The sequence below is a fragment of the Carassius auratus genome, unplaced genomic scaffold (assembly GCF_003368295.1).
Source record: "Carassius auratus strain Wakin unplaced genomic scaffold, ASM336829v1 scaf_tig00216846, whole genome shotgun sequence".
Classification (NCBI taxonomy): Eukaryota; Metazoa; Chordata; class Actinopteri; order Cypriniformes; family Cyprinidae; genus Carassius; species Carassius auratus.
Window position 1 is genome coordinate 65839 of NW_020528764.1, and position 18812 is coordinate 84650.

At 35.0% G+C, this 18812-nt stretch overlaps 1 protein-coding gene across 1 annotated transcript in view; it reads left to right on the forward strand.

Annotated features, from left to right (window-relative positions):
• The window catches only part of LOC113099043 (cadherin-18-like), a gene marked incomplete at its 3' end in the record, with an annotated part of 82473 nt that overhangs the window by 14493 nt on the left and 49168 nt on the right, over positions 1–18812 (forward strand). The window contains exon 2 of the mRNA XM_026264093.1: positions 6973–7648. Within this exon, the coding sequence (XP_026119878.1) occupies positions 7400–7648 (249 nt within the window). The remainder of the gene's footprint in view (positions 1–6972; positions 7649–18812) is intronic.

Consider the following 18812-nt stretch of genomic DNA (forward strand, 5'->3'; position numbering starts at 1 on the left):
ACCCGTCATCTTACAGCCATACAGTTGACTTGACAAATATGATGCAGGACAACAACTCAATGAATGTCGTTATGTCCCAAGATTCAAAATAATGGTGCAATAATTAAATGCCCTGTATGAGTTTTTGTCTCATATTTATATAATCTGATATCACATGAGCAGGGGTAGCAGTAGGCTATAACACAAGTGCTGATCCCGGATATCACAAGTTTCAATCTGATTTTATACAACATTGCAGTAAATAAAAAGTTGATATTATCCCACATAACAAATGTTTTCTGGCCAAGCTCTGGGTCACAAAATCACTTTTCCCTCGGCCCAAGTACCACAAAGAATAACGGCTCTGAAGACAAGGGCCACACATGGGCTATAACCAGCCCGAATCTCAGCCAGTTAATCACCCTTAACTGAGAATTGGTACCAATAATACCAAAACAGTGCCAAAACAGGTTTTATTATTGGTACCAATTCTAAGCCTTATGTAAGCCAGTATCCCCAAATCTGAGCCACACCTGAGCCTTATATAACCCAGACCCAATACAGAATCATAATATTTGATGTTATTGCATTGTGTATTACTGTAATCGTCATTATTCATCTTGTTTAATCCTTTGGTAATGTACACACAAATTATGCCAATAAAAGTACTTTAAACTAAATAGAAAATCAGCCTTAACATCCACAAATCATGTAACTGCAATAAAAATACTGAGTTGTGTATATAGAAAGTTGCAATACATTTTCTTTCCAAAGATACAGTTTGTAATGTCTACTTAATACATTCTCATTTAACACAAAATAGCTTTAAATAATCTTTTGTGGGTATTTTCACAGTCAAATTTAATTTGCAATTTATTTGATTAATCACCACATTATGTAATTAATTACATTAAACAATTTAATCGACTTACAGCCCCTATATATATATATATATATATATATATATATATATATATATATATATATATATATATAAGTTCAACAGTGTTTATTTGAAATCCCATATGACTATGAATAACATGAAGAATGTCCATTGTTATTTTGCTCAAATGTTCTAAACCTTATGTTCCACTGGAGATATTGGTACAGGTGATATATGACACAGTTTGCTTCTATACATAATACAGATTTGGGAGCAGAACCCATTGCTGATATTGTAATCTAAACCATTATAACATGAAATGTGTATCCTGCTGTTCTCTGATCAGACGGTAGAAAATGTCCCCACCGCTGTATGAATGCCTCGCTACTGGAGACCAGCTGCCATTGATTGAACACAGCTGTGAGCCGTAACCAGAGGACTGAGAGCAAAAGAAAAGAGGGTGGAGGAGGGAGAGGGACTGAAAGGGTGTTTTAATTATAATCAGCAATACAATCATTACATCAGCCCTCTGATTGAAGAGCAACTCAGAAGGTGCAGACACACACACACACACACACACATACACACAGGAGTAGTTTAAATCCGGAAGATACCTTGTCAAATCCAGTCCAGTAGCTAATACCCCACCGCCTCACCTCAGAAAACAGCAGTGCCGGGGGTAAAGCCTGCTGGTTCACCCAGGGCCATCTTGGCAATGTCTCAGGGATGCTTTTTTATGTAGGTAATACGCATACAGTACAGCTTCTATTTGAATGGGGAGAGATGGAAATCTCCAAAACTATTTGTAAAAAATCTGCCTCAGTAACATGTCAAATCAACAGTGAGCAATGGTTTACATTTTTAAACACATTTTATTATTATTATTATTATTATTATTATTATTATTATTATTATTATTATTATTATTATCATCATTTTATTTTTTCATTTACTAATTTTTACAATAGTAAACATTTTAAGGGATATGCTGTACTTTGGTCACCCATATTGACCATAATGATTTCTAATAATAATAATAATAATAATAATAATTATTATTATTATTAAACAGTAATATTTATCATATATATATATATATATATATATATATATATATAAACATACCTTTTCATTATATTTGTGGAATTTTCTGCTCATAGAAAATAGCTTTTTTTGTAAACCCCGTTTTAAATACAGCTTTGCTGGAGCTACATTGAGCAAGAGTCCATGCAACACAAAAGGAGATAGATAGCTATTGACCGCTGAGACAAGTATTGTCCAAAAAGGACAAAGAAGTGCAACAAAAACAGTCCAGTGCAACTTGTGTGCTATTTTCTGAAGCCATGTGATTGCTTTGTGTAAGACCAGATCAAAATTTGAGTCATCATGCACTAAACAATGTATTCTGATGAATTAGTTTTATATATATATATATATATATATATATATATATATATATATATATATATATTTTTTTTTTTTTTTATTTATAATTCTCCTGCATAACCCCACACTTTTGAGAACCACTGCATGCAGTGCATGTTTGTGGACACTTTTGTTGAAGTGTTGTGAGCAGCTAACTGATTGAGTTTAACACTTCTGACTGCAAGACATGAGTATGTTTAGTTATAACAACCAAGTCTCTTTAAAAAGTCATCACGGTGACTAAATGTTAGCTGCATTATTTCCTGGGTAGAGAGCTTGATCAAACATGAGGATAATCCAAGAATCCAGAACATATGTACATTTTTAAGTGGGTTTAAACTGTTTACACTTTAAAGATTTTGACGCCAATGGCAGTATCGGGAGCTTGCATGTCTCCGGCAGTGATTAGTTAGTTGTTGGATGTTTCTGTCTTCCTGAAATCAGTTGGCTTTAAAGAAACTTCTGCAAATTGTTGGATGCATATGGTACTGTAGATATATACTGTAGATATATATATATATATATATATATATATATATATATATATATATATATATATATATATATATATATATATATATATATATATATATATATAAGCATACCTTTTTCATTATATTTGTGGAATTTTCTGCTCATAGAAATAGCTTTTTTTGTAAACCCCGTTTTAAATACAGCTTTGCTGGAGCTACATTGAACAAGAGTCCATGCAACACAAAAGGAGATAGATAGCTATTGACCGCTGAGACAAGTATTGTCCAAAAAGGACAAAGAAGTGCAACAAAAACCGTCCAGTGCAACTTGTGTGCTATTTTCTGAAGCCATGTGATTGCTTTGTGTAAGACCAGATCAAAATTTGAGTCATCATGCACTAAACAATGTATTCTGTTGTATTAGTTTTATTTTTATATATATATATATATATATATATATATATATATATATATATATATATATATATATATATATATATATATATATATATATATATATATATTTATAAGTCTCCTGCATAACCCCACACTTTTGAGAACCAATGCATGCAGTGCATGTTTGTGGACACTTTTGTTGAAGTGTTGTGAGCAGCTAACTGATTGAGTTTAACACTTCTGACTGTAAGACATGAGTATGTTTAGGTATAACAACCAAGTCTCTTTAAAAAGTCGTCACCGGTGAGTCAGGGGGGGGGGTAAATGATGACGATTCTCGGGGCCCATGACTAAGAGGGGGCCCAGAGAAGCCCCCAATAAAATTGTGGTGCTAAAAAAAATATTTTATAGTAAAAATTATTAACTTTAAATTATTCTATTTGCGGTTTCCTGGTGTCAAAAAATGTATTTGTTTAGGAAACACAAACGTCCGTGGGCCCCTCTCCCCCTCTCGATTATCATAAAATGGTTTAGTCCGCCCAAATTGTATCCAGTAACCAAGGGAACACAATAGCGCCGGCAGATTCAACTTGACAGAAGATGTGAAAATGCCTGAAAAATCTGGAAGTCAAAAACGGAAAGAGAAAAAAATAAGAGAAGTGAAAGAGGCAAAGGGTCGACAGTATGTTACCCAACATTTCACAAGAAAAAAAGTGGGTTTGTAAGTAGGCCTAAATTGTTAGTGGACCGCCCGTGACAATGATCGTAACCTACGGCACTTTTCTGTGCGTACGCACGCTTTGTACATGAGGCCCTAGGTCTCTACGGTAGCATTTTTCGATAAGTTGGCACGTTTCGATAGAGCAGGGTGCAGAGGGTGCACAGCTTTGCCTCACATGCAGCCAGTGTCGGCATCTTTGTACGAGGCGGCGCCCACTTTCAGCACCCTGCTGCGGTCCACGCTGTTGCACCTGTCTTGCAAGCAGTAACTTCATGAACTCGAACTATCAGCTGTTTGTGAGGTTTCAGTGCCTCTCTTGAAGATGATGTGGAGTTGTATTACTACACTGTCCCCTATATTGTCAAATACAGCATGATTCATCTCTGCCAACCATCTTCACATAATACTTTCACATTATCTGATCCAGACCGTCGGCAAAACTCAATTTAAACAGCGCAAAATCACTGCCTGTGGACGTTATAGATAGAAATTATTATATTTCTGTTTTTATTCACACAATAAGTATTTAAACTAGTTTTAATGAAAATTCGTGTAGTTTTAGGAAAAGTCAGGGAGCAGCAAGGCTTTGTGATTCATTTAGACAAAGTTACTGACTATGCAAATTTCAAAACGGTCAAAATGATGCCATGTTCATTCTAGTGTTAAAGATAATTACCATAAGTTTAAATGTTGCGGTTAAAATGAATGCTGGTGGCTGTTGGAATGTTAAAAGTGCATGATAAGGGAACTCAATTTTCTCAAACGCACTTCAGTGTTTCCGTTACATTTCAACTGTCATGTTAAAAATATCATGTTAGATTAGATTAACTTTATTGTCATTGCCAGTGTACAGTACAAATATTCATACAAATATAAATATATGTGAATACCTATCTATATATATAGATCAGTGGTGAATACACTATATTACACATGTACAGCTATGCACAGTATATACATTATACAGTACTGAAGTAGTGCAGTATTACAGAGGACAAATTACAGGTGTGGATGGACATGGGATGGAGTTCAATTGTCTGATTGACTTAAATATATGAGAATGATAGTCAAAATACCATAAAAGAGCATGATTTTATGTAAATTAATATGAAAAAACTCTCAGCTGTGTTGGGGGCCCTGTCAAGATTCTTTTCATGGGGCCCAAAATCCTCAGCAGCGCCCCTGCCGGTGACTAAATGTTAGCTGCATTATTTCCTGGGTAGAGAGCTTGATCAAACATGAGGATAATCCAAGAATCCAGAACATATGTACATTTTTAAGTGGGTTTAAACTGTTTACACTTTAAAGATTTTGACGCCAATGGCAGTATCGGGAGCTTGCATGTCTCCGGCGGTGGTTAGTTAGTTGTTGGATGTTTCTGTCTTCCTGAAATCAGTTGGCTTTAAAGAAACTTCTGCAAATTGTTGGATGCATATGGTACTGTAGATATATTCAATAAGAATATAAATGAATGCATGTACAATGAAAACTATTGTGTAGCAATATAGTATACAGAATGTGTCATTTATATTAGTTAAGGCACTTAAACACCACAAACATCTCTAATGTAGTTGATTCATTAGTTGAACCAGAATTAAAAATACAGGTAATAATGCAATTCAAACTTTATTGCCAATTGCAAATGTATTGTTAAATCATCTATTGAGAATTTGGCCTTTGTTCATTCAATTGTATAATAATTTAGCATTACAGCATTACACTGGTTTCATAAGTTTTTGATTGCATGAAATACTGTTGGTTTTGCAAATCCTTGAGCATTTATTTGTGTCTTATTTTTCTCCAGCATCTTTGAAACGAATCATTCCCATTGAAATAACATTATCTGATGCAGCATCAATGGGGATTTGCTGGTGACCTTAATATAATTTGTTATATGTAAGCATAGACATATTTAGTCAAGTCTACTTGCCGTGGTAATTGACAGCATGCAGAACCCTGTAGATTTCTCACATTTAATTATATTTTATAACATTTCTGACCTTTTTAAACCTTGATGAGAGTGCTGTTGGTGCATTTCTGCATTCATTAAACTAAAAATGTCTCTTGCAACTCCACACTATTTCATGATTAAATGTCTGTGCTCAGTTTATTACCAAAGCATGACTAAAGTGTCTTATGCTTGCCTGGTTTAGCAACCTTCTGTATCACCAAGAACACTCTAAAATTTGTGTTTTAGGTTACCCGAGCTCAACTCATCCTCCTGAAAGATAATCATTTTGCATTAGATATGCTTTTACATCTTCATATTAAATGCTGCTCATTTAGGATGAGAAACCATATTTGACTGCATTGTAAACGTGTTCTGTCACCACCGCAGAAGCTGCAAGTTTCTAAAGTTACCGCATTATGGCAAGCCTTGTTAAACAGCGAAATATTGATTATAACTAGGAGCTAATTAGTTACAGACTTACTGTGCCAAGCATCTGTTGTTTTGGGTCTCTGGGAGGAGATTTCATAAATTACTTCTTTTAATGGAATAGTTCACCCAAAAATGAAAAATCTGTATTCATTTACCCATCCCTCATGTTGGTTGACTCTCATAAAAGATGAAATGGCATGAAGGACTGTCCAATCTACTCTTTTCCATTCAATGACGGTGGATGTTGTGAGTAAATGATGATGACAAATGTTCATTTTGGTTGAATTTCCATGTAAATTGCATTTTATATTGTATAATGTAACATCTTTTAAAGTGAAAGGAAATATTAAAGGAGAAACAAATGGTAAAGAGTGGTTGTCAGCCATCGCAGAGAAGCCACAGTGATTGTAGAAACTGATTTGAAGCTAATTGGGTATTGGTTAATATTATCAAGGGAACTTAATTTCAGAACAAACCATTTCTCTTGGTATAACATGCACTGATGAATATTTTACAGTGAGACCAACAGCATGCATTAGTAAAATAAACAGGGTCAATTTTGATCCCATGTTGGCTTGAACTTCACAAAAAGGCCCATTAAGCAATGATGCCTTACTCGTAATTAAATGTCTCTCTTTCTGAGATGTTTCATTTCTTGTGGTATTTTTCACCATATGAAACACTGAAATTGTTTGTCCATCTCATCTTTCCACAGGAGATTCAACATGGCTGCTGCTGTCGTCTTGTGTGTTTGTTGGACCCAGGCTTGAACCTGTTGCTTTCTTCCTCGAGTGCTCTTTGAGTGCATGATGTCAGTGCATTTCTGCTGTTTTTCCAAGATGAATGACTGAAATATGAACCTCATTCAAGCTTTCTGGACCTCTGGTCCAGCGTCTGATTAAATCAAACCCCTCAAACGAACATCCGAGGAGGGGAATAAGGAGTAGACGTGGCTGCTGGTTGGTGGCGGTGGAGGACGAGGAGGTGGTGGAGGAGGGGGGTTTGGAAGCCATCTTTATCCTTTGGAATATACCATTTGTGGAATACCACTGTGTGTTTGGAATATCGCAGAACTTTGGGAGTTTCACTGTAGTTTTTGGAATCCTTTTGGAATATTGGGAATTTGGCTCCTGTTCGCAGTCATGAAGGTGAACCCGAGCTCTTGTTTGTGTCCTGTACTTTTGTGCCTGTGTTTTCTGGAGAGGGGTTATGAGGCGAGCCATCACAGCCAAGCCAAAATCATTTCCAGGAGCCACAATGCAACTCACAACCACAACCAGACTAAGGATGGGGAAACAGAGGTCCACCATCGGCCCAAACGAGGATGGATATGGAACCAGTTCTTTGTCTTGGAGGAACACATTGGTCCAGAGGCACAATATGTAGGAAAGGTAAGCATGACATTTTCAGTTCTGGTTTGATAATCTGGTTTGCCTGGTCCAGTTTGCAGGTTTTGGGGCATTTGTAAGATTGGCCGACTAGCTAAACCAGCGTGCCAATCCTGGCAGACCAGGTTGACAAACTTACCAACTAATTAGTCCAATATAAGCTGGTCTACCTGGTTTGTGCAAATAAATTATTAAATAGTTTGTTTGTTCGTTCATTAATTAATTAATTCATGTTTTTTTTCATCAGTGGTGGAATTAATCAAAGAGAAGAGAATATGTGCATATTCCTTTCCTGTTCTATATTTTCTGTTGAAAAAGAAAGTAGGGTGATTCATATTGAGAATTATTATTATTTTATTTTATACATTAACCTTTACCAAAACATTGGAGTGCACAAGTCTTTGGTTTGTTTTCCTTGAAGGGTAGGACTTTAAACAGATCTATATAAAAAAAAAACAAAAAAAAAACTTTTATTTATTATTATTATTATTATTATTATTATTATTATTATTATTATTATTATTATTATTATTAATTATTGTTTAAACTTTAAAATTTAATTGGTTTGGTAGTCTTAGCTGAATTAAGTTGTCCAAAACACCTTTAAAACCATCAAATAGACCAGCCTGACCATGTTGGCTGGCTTTAAGAGCAGCACATACATTGGGCTTGTCAGTGTTTTTTTTTTTTTTTTTTTTTTTTTTTTTTTTACATGGATATAACAGCAGTCTAATGTTGAAACATGTTAGACCCTTGTGAACAACATACATTTGTAAATCAAGCAAGTGACCTTTTGCTCTTTCTCTGACCTTATTCCATCACTTGTCTACACCCACAGGCCTTGATCGATATCATCTTTGCATGGAGTTAGCTTAGCACAGCAAAACAGCAGCTCAGGACTGTAGCTTGACTTATTGGTTCATGTTTGAGATTTGACAGCCTTCATCATTTTGGCTAGAGTCATGCCGGTTCTCCTGTGTTTGCCTCATGGGCTTGTCGATCTTGTGAAACATGAATTTTGTGTCCATGCCAGATCGCAAATAGGGCCATGAATCTATCAGCTTTAGCAAGTCCGTCTGCAGTCAACATGGTAACTTTTGCACTTTTGGAATTTTTTTATTATTATTATTATTATTTACTGTCATTTAAACTAAGTTAATTTTAGCTTTTAATAATATTTCATATTATTATTATTATTATTATCATCGTCGTCGTCGTCGTCGTCGTTGTTCCACTAACCATTGAAATGCATTGCTGAAAAAAAGTGCATAAGATGTAATAAACTTATATATTATATGAACAAAATATATATTTTTTATTGAAGAATCCATTTGTATCATCACAACCTTTTCACATAACAGTAGCAGTCCAATGAAAGACACACCGTCACTGTCCTTGAACTCCCCAGTACTCAAAAACTGCATTAGGCATTGTAAATTGATTCAATAAGCGTTGTTTAATGGGTACTGTGAGAGTGTTAGCGGGGGGCGCTGCTCCATCCCAGTGTCCTCCTTTTATTCCTTTTGTGTGTCTCTCTTTCTGAAGCAGATTGATTCAGCAGGTCATGTCCGTGTGCTTTACGTCTCTTTACTGAAGCGTCACACAATAAGGCCGCAGGAAGCTGGTTAAGTTGTCTGTGTGCTGATTGACTTCTCTTATCTTCAGAAATATGGAAATGTGTGGCAGTTGATCATTATTCAGGGTACTCAAGCATAAGGTAATGCAGGGAAAAGAGCAACCAATGTGCACACAGAGAAAAAGAGAAAGTGACATACATTATTTCTCACTTAGTGCTTTCAAACTGTGTTGGATGATGGTATTTATGAGGTGAGCGGTCAGGAAGGGCATTATATGTTGGAAAATGAGCAAGATATCTGTTAGCCTTCACATGCATCTTAATGGCAGCTGCTTGTGTCTTGCAGGAAGTATGCAGTAGGTTTTGTTTTTACATTTTGGATTTATTATTATTTGTTATGCGTTGAATTTATTTATTTGTAAAAAATAAAAGCTGCAGAGCCTGAAATCATATCACAACCATTGCAACAAAAACATGTTTTGTCTAAATATTCAGCTACTTACTTGAATTAAATTGAATTATGAAACCATAATGGATTAAGCAAGTTGTTTTTAATAATTTTAGATAAAATTTTGCATGTACAAAGTTAAGTATGTGTTTTATTATTATTTTGAATTATTTTTTTATATATATTTTCAGTTTAAATTGTAAAGTGTGTGTGTGTGTGTGTGTGTGTGTGTGTGTGTGTGTGTGTGTGTGTGTGTGTGTGTGTGTGTGTGTGTGTGTGTGTGTGTGTGCGTGTGTGTGTATATATGATATTTAAGTACATTATTAAAAATACATTTTTATTTTTTTTGTTTTAATACATTAAATGTATCTAAATAAAAAAATATAAATATTGATTTATTTAATATTAATATTTATCCAATAAAGTTTTTGACAATGAATGTCCCTGACTCTTGGAGAATATACTGCTTTTCCTGTTATTATAGTGAATATTATACCAGAAAATACTACTAATTTAGCTGGTTTAATGTTGTGACGGACAACATTTCCCATCATTCTCTGTGCATGAATGATTTATACAAATCATAAAATACAGATCAAGTGTAAATGCGTCCCCAGCCATCCCTTTTCCTCTCCTAAATTAGAATACACATCTCTGTATAATTCCATCTTCTGAGCTCATAAGTGCAAACTTCCCAAGAGGACTTGAAGGCAACAATGGAAAATTGCCTCTGTGAGAGAAAATATGCAGTACAAAAATGCATCTGTGTGACAATGAGATGAGGGAGGAAAAAAAGGGCTATATTTACTTCTCTTTTTTTTTTTTTGATGAGCATTTATACTGTATTGAATAAAAATTTGTGTTCAAATGAAATAAAATAAATGGCAATATCAGCGAGACAGAAAGAACTAGACGATTTATTTTCGTGTGGCCTTGACATTGTAACAATATAATTGCAATACATTGTATTGGATATTAAACAGATGGCAGTGATTTAAAATTGCATTACTTCAAAATGGAGCCTTATCAGGTTGCTAATTGCATGCAATAATAATTACGTTTTTGTCTTTAATTAGCATATCTACACGGCCGCGTCAGAAGAGCGCTGATTGGTTTACTGGCTCCGGCAGGTTGGATTAAGATGCCCCGAAGCCCTCTGGCCACTGCTGTGCTCTGTACTCAAACAGTTTACAAAAACTGAACCCAGTTTACAGCGTAGACAGAATATGCTAATCCTCAACGATAAAATGCCATTAAGAGCAAGCTGTTATGAGGGATTCAATTTGATATGCGCATGCAAAAGGCAAGGTCCCAAGATCGTTAGTGCGGCTAACTCCCTCATATTTAATTACCGCCTCTATCACAGGGGCTGGTAAAATATGGCCATGATGTGAAATGACCCTTAATTAGATCGGCAAAGACTCCAGACAATTAATCCTTCAGCCCCTTCGTTTGTGTGTATGTGTGAGTGGATGTGTTTATTCTGAGGCTTTACTTAATTAAACTTTCAGATGCTTGCAGTAGCATAGGAAAGGTTCCCGTGAGGGACTAACTGAGATGATAGACCCTTCCTTCCTATTACTCTTTATTTTCTGGTATTCGTGTGGTTGAGTGTCTTACTGGTGGCATCCTTATACTTGAAGACAGACCGGAAAAGCTGTTTCGTCAAGAGACTCGCGTGTCTTTAGGGGTCAAAGTGCTATGTGATTAGAGTAATCACCTCATCAGCGGTCCATGAAGCGATTTTGTAATCAACGTATTATGGGTAAACAACTCATTAGAGTTTTGCAATACCAAAATATCAGTAGCAGTGCAATTTAACAATCTTCAACCCCAATATTGAGAGAAAAGCAAAATCAAATATGTGTGGAAGTCCGGATCTTTTTTTCACATCTCACAAGCAAAAACAGACTTTCATAAATATGTGCTAAATCAAACAATATTAAAAACAAATGTATTTAAATTAAGTAAAATTGTGTTAGTATATTATGTTAAAATAAATAATAAAATATATATATATATATATGTATATATATATATATATATATATGCATTATTTTTGTGTAATTGTCATTGCATAATAATTATTCATATAAATTAATTAATTGAATATAAAAATAAATAAATTTAATCTTGACTTTATTTTAAAGTTACCTTTTAATTATTTTAAATATACAACAGAAACATGCTTCGTTATATATAATGTTCAAAATTACTGTCTGTCTGAATACTCTGTTCTTATTGGCTGGCAGGTATCCACTAAAACTGTTTATATACAGCTTTACGTCGGGTGGTTCTTGGCATCCATTAATTTATATATATATATATATATATATATATATATATATATATATATATATACACACACATGTTTGTTTTTGTGAAAAGTGGGGACATCCCATAGGCGTAATGGTTTTTATAATGTAGAAACTATATATTCTATCGCCCTTCACCAACCCTACCCCTAACCCTAACCCTCACAGGAAACTTTGTGCATTTTTACTTTTTAAAAAAAAAAAACTCATTCTGTATGGTTTAAAAGCGTTTTGAAAAATTGGGACATGGGTTATGTCCTCATAAGTCACCCTCTCCTTGTAATACCTGTGTCGTACCCATGTCATTATACAGAGTTGTGTCCTGATATGTCACAAAAACATGCCCACACACACACACACAATAATCATTTTTAAACAGTTACACTCATTTCTCAGTTAAGTAACAGCATCCAGGTTCCAAATTCAGTATGTACACTGTGGAAAGACTTGTTTTTATATGGTGTAATTATATATTTTTACATTTATATTGAATCAAAGTACCAGTATTTAAATTAACCAAGCATGTATATGAATTTGCATAAAGACTTTCAAGGTCCTTGACTGCAGTAGTCAAAGTAGTCAAACTCATGCTTCATGACACATGTGTAACATGCATGATATATAATGTTTGTGGAGGTGACGGAATATTCAAGGCAGTGCAGCTTTATATATATCGTCAGTCCTTGAAAGGAAAAAAAACTGCAGTTCTAGCAGTGTCTCTTTTTGCAGAAGGGTCCTTGAAAAACTTCAGACTTGGTCTGTGTGACACTCATAAATTACCCAAGAGTAAGAAGAGACAGACTCAGAGTCCTGTGGTCCTCTCTTTAGCTGTACAAGCAAAAATCTTTCTCAGATTCCATAATCTTGCATTTTTAATCTTGTGATTCTTCAGTAGGAACCAAAAAGTTAGACTGGATTAGTGTCTTGAGAGATCATCTAATTCTGTAGAGTATGGAGTGTCATTGTGGAGTCATGCAGAAACTCAACTCTACATGCAAATATATAAATATAATGTAAATGCATTCATTTTAATGTAGCTACAGTATAGCTATTATAAACATGCACACACGTGTCCATATGATTGTAGATATAGTATATGTATTTACATATAGATACGGTTGCATATATATAGCCTTGGATACATGCACATAATATTACACATATTACATTGAATAATTAGTGATTAAGATCTAAAATTGGCTTGCAAGAAAACACAAGCTGATAACTGTGTATATGTGTGGTTTTCACTGGCTATCCTTTTTTTATTTTTTTATTTTTTTATTTTTGCCTCTACAAAAATGGTTTGAACATGTTTCAACATAATTTCCCCAAAAACCTTCTAGTCTTCAATGTGTCTGTTCTGCTCTGTCAGCGTTACAGGTCTTGACATCCTCTGATGCAAAAGGTGTTTGGATGTTTTATTCATGGTTATATATGGGTGGTCCCCTGGCAGAATCAAGGAACTGTTTCCACGCAGGATGAGGAAGCTAAAGTGTTCTTCAATATTTTCAAAAGTGTTAATTTGTGGCAAATTGCATGAAAACCATTTGCATGTCCAAACTTAGCTAGCACATTCATGACCCTAAATTAGTAATATTGCCCCGATTTCAGAAATAAATAAATAGTTTAACCAATATTTCGAGAGGTCAAATTGACCCCAACACAACAGTAAGTTCAATGTTGGCTTCTATTATATGATCCTACACTCAACAATTATCAATTAAGATATACTTGTCTAATTTTATTTTAAGAGAACACATGAGACCAAGTGTGTGTACTGAACCAAACAAAATATGAAAGCAGTCTCCTGAACTATAAAAGATCAACTTATGAGAAATGTAATTTTCATCCGGGCAGAGGCTGCACATTTTTTTTTTTTTTTTTTTTTTTGGTGCAGTTTTGATCAAATGTACCTGATTAGAAAAGTGAGGCCTAAAGAACCTCTAACAAAGGCACTGTTCATACACACACACACACACACACACACACACACACACACACACTGATTAAAAGCTCTAGAGATTAAAAAAGGATATGTTTAATCAGAGACAAGTCCACCTTACTAATTGTGAATATACAGCTCAGCGGTGATTGATGAGTTTATTTTACTCTTTGACCTCATTCTCCTTCGCTCCTCCTCATACTCCCTCCATCTCCCTCTCCTTCATTCTCAAAGACTTTCTGTCCTGTCATTGAGGCTTTTTTCTATCCCACACTCCATCCATCCTGACTCACACTTAATGAGACTTGTCTTCACTCATTTTGCTTCTAAATTTTTACAGCAATTTTGGATGATTTTACTCCAGGTAATATGACTGCAAACATTAGATGAGTAATAGACCCATTAAGTGAATCATAATTCCATCCAGTTATGTATTAACTTTTCAAAATGATACTTTTAAGCATTTGTATGTTTATTGAAGTCTAGTCAATTATACAGTGCAAAATTATTGAAAAGCATAGGCAAATTTATTTTGGAATAATCTCTTAAATTGGACGAAGGGTCAGTTGCTTTCTTCTGTCAGAGGAAAATAAAAAAGTGAAGAAGTTGATTTGCTGAGTTTCCAAGGTTACAGGGTTACTGTGAGCATTATTCAGAGGTAACAGTCAGTCCCGGTAATGGATGTTGCTGTACAAGTGTGAGAATCTTTATTTGAGGTGTCATTTTTGGCGGATATTCTGAGTGCGGATGATAAAATCCAGAAATAATTAGATTTTTGATAAGCGAATGACTGAAAAGTCTGTTAAAGTGAATGGAAAGAGAATGGGTATTATTTATTTATGAAATAATAGTGTTTAATGCATTTTATTTTATTTTTGGATGCTGGAGAATCCACATTTTCTGATATGATTATGTTTCCTTATCTTTTCATATATTTATGTATTGTATCAAATCATTCAGTTATGTATCCTCACAGTATATTCAAATCTATGATTCATCTAGGATTTTTAATATGATTGCATTTCATGACAACTTCTGATTTTAGTTTTACTTTTGCCATATCTCATTTCATCAAGTATTTTTCACAGTTTTATGGACTCAGTTAATCAAGTATTATTTGTATATATTCATTTATACACTTATAGTCTCTCTACTGCTCTATGTCAAATTTTAGTTATCTGTTTGATTTCATATATCTTTTTTTCCTTAACTTGGCATATAAAAGATTTACATAATATGCTTTATTTTTTTATTTTTTGACATAAAAAAATATATTTTGTTATATTTTAATGATGTCTGAACAGGATGTTGGAAAATTGTTCTTTGCAAACATTTAGGGTGCTTTCAAACTTTTGTTTACTTGCCTGGTCTGAACCCGAGTTCGGTTGCGCCTCAGTCACTCATCAGGAAAGTGAGTGAAACACACATTTTCATCAAATAATTTGTCATTAAAAGCAGTTCACTTCCGCAATATGGTACGATTGCGTTCACATAAGCAGCGAACCGTATCAGAGTTCACATGAAGCGTACCCCAGACCACCGTTTTTAAGCTGACTCGTGGGTTCGCATCCGAGTACGGAAGACAACGTTTACATCATCCAAACGAACCGAACTATGACTGCAATCGAACCCGGGTGCGCACCAAAAGTGCTAGTGTGAAAGCACCCTTATATGCATGGATGTTGCTCCCTATTTTTTACTCCCTTCTGAATTTGAATGTTGGATGATATTTTGCATAGTGATATTTGAAGATCGGTAGAGCTTGCTGTTTCTGCGCAAAAAGTGTAAAAAGCACAACAGCCTTGTTGACCTTCCTTTAAAGCTGCGGTAGGGAACTTTTGATGCTCTAGCGGTTAATAAACAGAACTGCTTGCGTCTTGCGGAAGAACATCGTAGCCGGAACTACTTCTCTCTGTTTATGTCTATGAAGAATCACAAAGGTACTGGGTTACTCCACCGCGGTACCCCCGAAGCAATATAAAATAGTCCGAATATAAACACTTATTATAGGTGCACCCTAGTGATTCAGGACAAGCCAAAAACACGGTTTGGAAAATGGATTCATGGTGTACTCGCTTATTATATACATTTTTCTACATTTTGAACACAAACAAAGCTACGGACCGCAGCTCTGATTGGTTGTTTCTTAACGGGAGCGGATGTATTTCTGCAAATGGCAATAGGACACTGGGAGGAGCCAGAGGAGCTTGATTTTTTCACAGATTGTCTGTCTCATATTCTACTGTCAGGACATAATGACAGGTTTAACAAATATGTAAAAAAATATTTTTTTTTACAAAAGTTCCCTACAGCACCTTTAACATCAACCAAATGGGTGGTGGGGGGGGGTCCAATGGTAAATGTAATGGGTAAAAACAGTTTGACATTTGTTGATTAAATTGTATTTTTTTTTTTTTTTTTTTTTTTTTTACTTATAATAATTAAACATATTTCAACTTCATTTTTAAGTTGTACAATATTCAACTCAAACTTTAAGTCAGTGTAATATCAGCTGTAATAATTGAAGAAATGAATAACTGAAAACAGTGAAGTGATCATTTAGGCTTATCAATTTGTGAATCAAATAAAATGCTGTATTCTATAGATAGATAGATAGATAGATAGATAGATAGATAGATAGATAGATAGATAGATAGATAGATAGATAGATAGATAGATAGATAGATAGATAGATAGATAGATAGATAGATAGATAGATAGATAGATCGATCTCACACTATGCATGAGTCTCTCTCTCTCTCTCACTTTCTCTCTCTCACTTTCTCTCTCTCACTTTCTCTCTCTCTCTCACTTTCTCTCTCTCTCTCTCTTCCTAAAGAGCTTGTTAAAGTGGAGGAGATGTTTCTTCTCACAATGTTCTTAGTGTCACATCTGCTTTGCTTTTTAATATTTTAGCTTCATTTGTTTGGTAGGCTTGAAATAGTTGATACAGATGGGATTCAGTTTTATTTGTGGCACTTATATTTAATTGATAAAGTTAATACTTTGCACTCTGTTATCACTCCAGGAATGATGGCCCACCCTGTGTTTTAGCTGGATGGTTTTGGCTCTATTGACCCAGTGCCACTTTTATTTCCTGCCATTAGTGAGGGCTTGACTGAGCATCAGTGGAGCTGCTGCAGAGACAGAGTGTGATATATTAGCCTGTGCCCAGCTAAGTCAGTGGCCAAATTAGAAGCCTGACTGCAGGTTAAGTGAAATTTATGTTCCCTTGTGTAGCTGTGACCAAATTTGGAAGCAGCAGAGCTGGAGTGTAAAAGGAATGGGGCTGGGTTCAGCAGTCCTGATCGTGTAGCATTTGGGATTTCACAATGAATCCTGTTTAATTTGTCATGGGGCGTGTGTGTGTGTGTGTGTGTAATCCCAACAGCACCCATTATCACAATGCTATTGTTGCAAAAGCAGCAGAAAGCAAATAACACCAGACTAAAAGTACACAAAATACTTTTGAAGTGTGTATTTTTAGATGTCTTAATGTTTTGTTATTTTGACTGATTGTTTTCTTACATATTATTTTCATTCATTTATTCATTTATTCATGTGTGTGTGTGTGTGTGTGTGTGTGTGTGTGTGTATACAGTTGCATCTCAAAAAAATTAGAATGTCGTGGAAAAGTTAATTTATTTCAGAAATGTTACTTAAATTGTGAAACTTAATTCAAATGAAATTCAAAGCACACAGACTGAAGTAGTTTAAGTATTTGCTGCTTTTATTTGTAGTTATTTTGACTCGCATTTATCTCGCAGTATCTCATCAAATTAGAATATGGTCACACGCCAATCAGCTAATCAACTCAAAACACCTGCAAATGAAATTTGAGAAACAAGAGACCAAAAAATGCAGATGAGCTGAAGGCCACTGTCAAAGAAACCTGAGCTTCCAAACCACTTCAGCAGTGCTACAAACTGATCACCTCCATGCCACGCAGAATTGAGGCATTAAAGCAAAAGGAGCCCCTACCAAGTACATGCTTTCCAGAAGGCCAACAAATCACTTTGTTGTTTTAGTGTTTTTTTTTTTTTGTTTTTTTTTGTATTGGTCTCATCAAGTATTATAATTTGTTAAGATGGGTTTTTGTTAAATATGACCCAAAATCATCACAATTAAAAGAACCAAAGACTTAATCTACTTCAGTCTGTGTGCGCTGGATTTATTTAATACACAAGTTTCAATTTTTTTGTTGAATTACTGAAATGAACTTTTCCACAACATATAAAACCTATAACACATAAAAGAACAATGTTTGAGCAACCAAATTTTCCTCTGGGCTCCGATTTGTGAAGAAAAGTGCAGTTTGAATAAAATAAACATTCCCTTCATTTAATCTTAATGTTTTACACTGGCCTAATGATCATTCAAGGCATTTTCTAAACTGCAAGTAGCCAACACAACACAAATGAAACACTTTAAGTACATTAGATAGCACAAATACGATCCCAGACATCGATTATGAAGTTATAATCTGATAAAAACGCATTACAAGGACACAGTATTGTCTTGGCAGCCCAGTCATGGGAAATTCAGACAAATAAAATGTCACAAAAGGCATTCGACTCTTCAATCACACCATCATATGAAGGGGTGAAACTCATTTCCTGGGTTTTGACTGTTTGAGGGCAAGAATTGTGTAAACCGTGGCCAGTAATACAAACAGCTATGCTGAAATTAATTTGTAATTAAAGGAGAGCGTGGGCTGATTGCACAGCCGGGTCGTCGGCGGGAGTGAACTGTCCGTTTGTGTCAGTAAACAGAGCACTCAGGCGAGCAGTCAGTAATTAGCTGAACGGTCAGAGCTCACACTCGGCCTAGAACCTCTCCAATCAGAAGACAAGTTAATGAGACGTTATGCTAGAAGCCTGTAAACA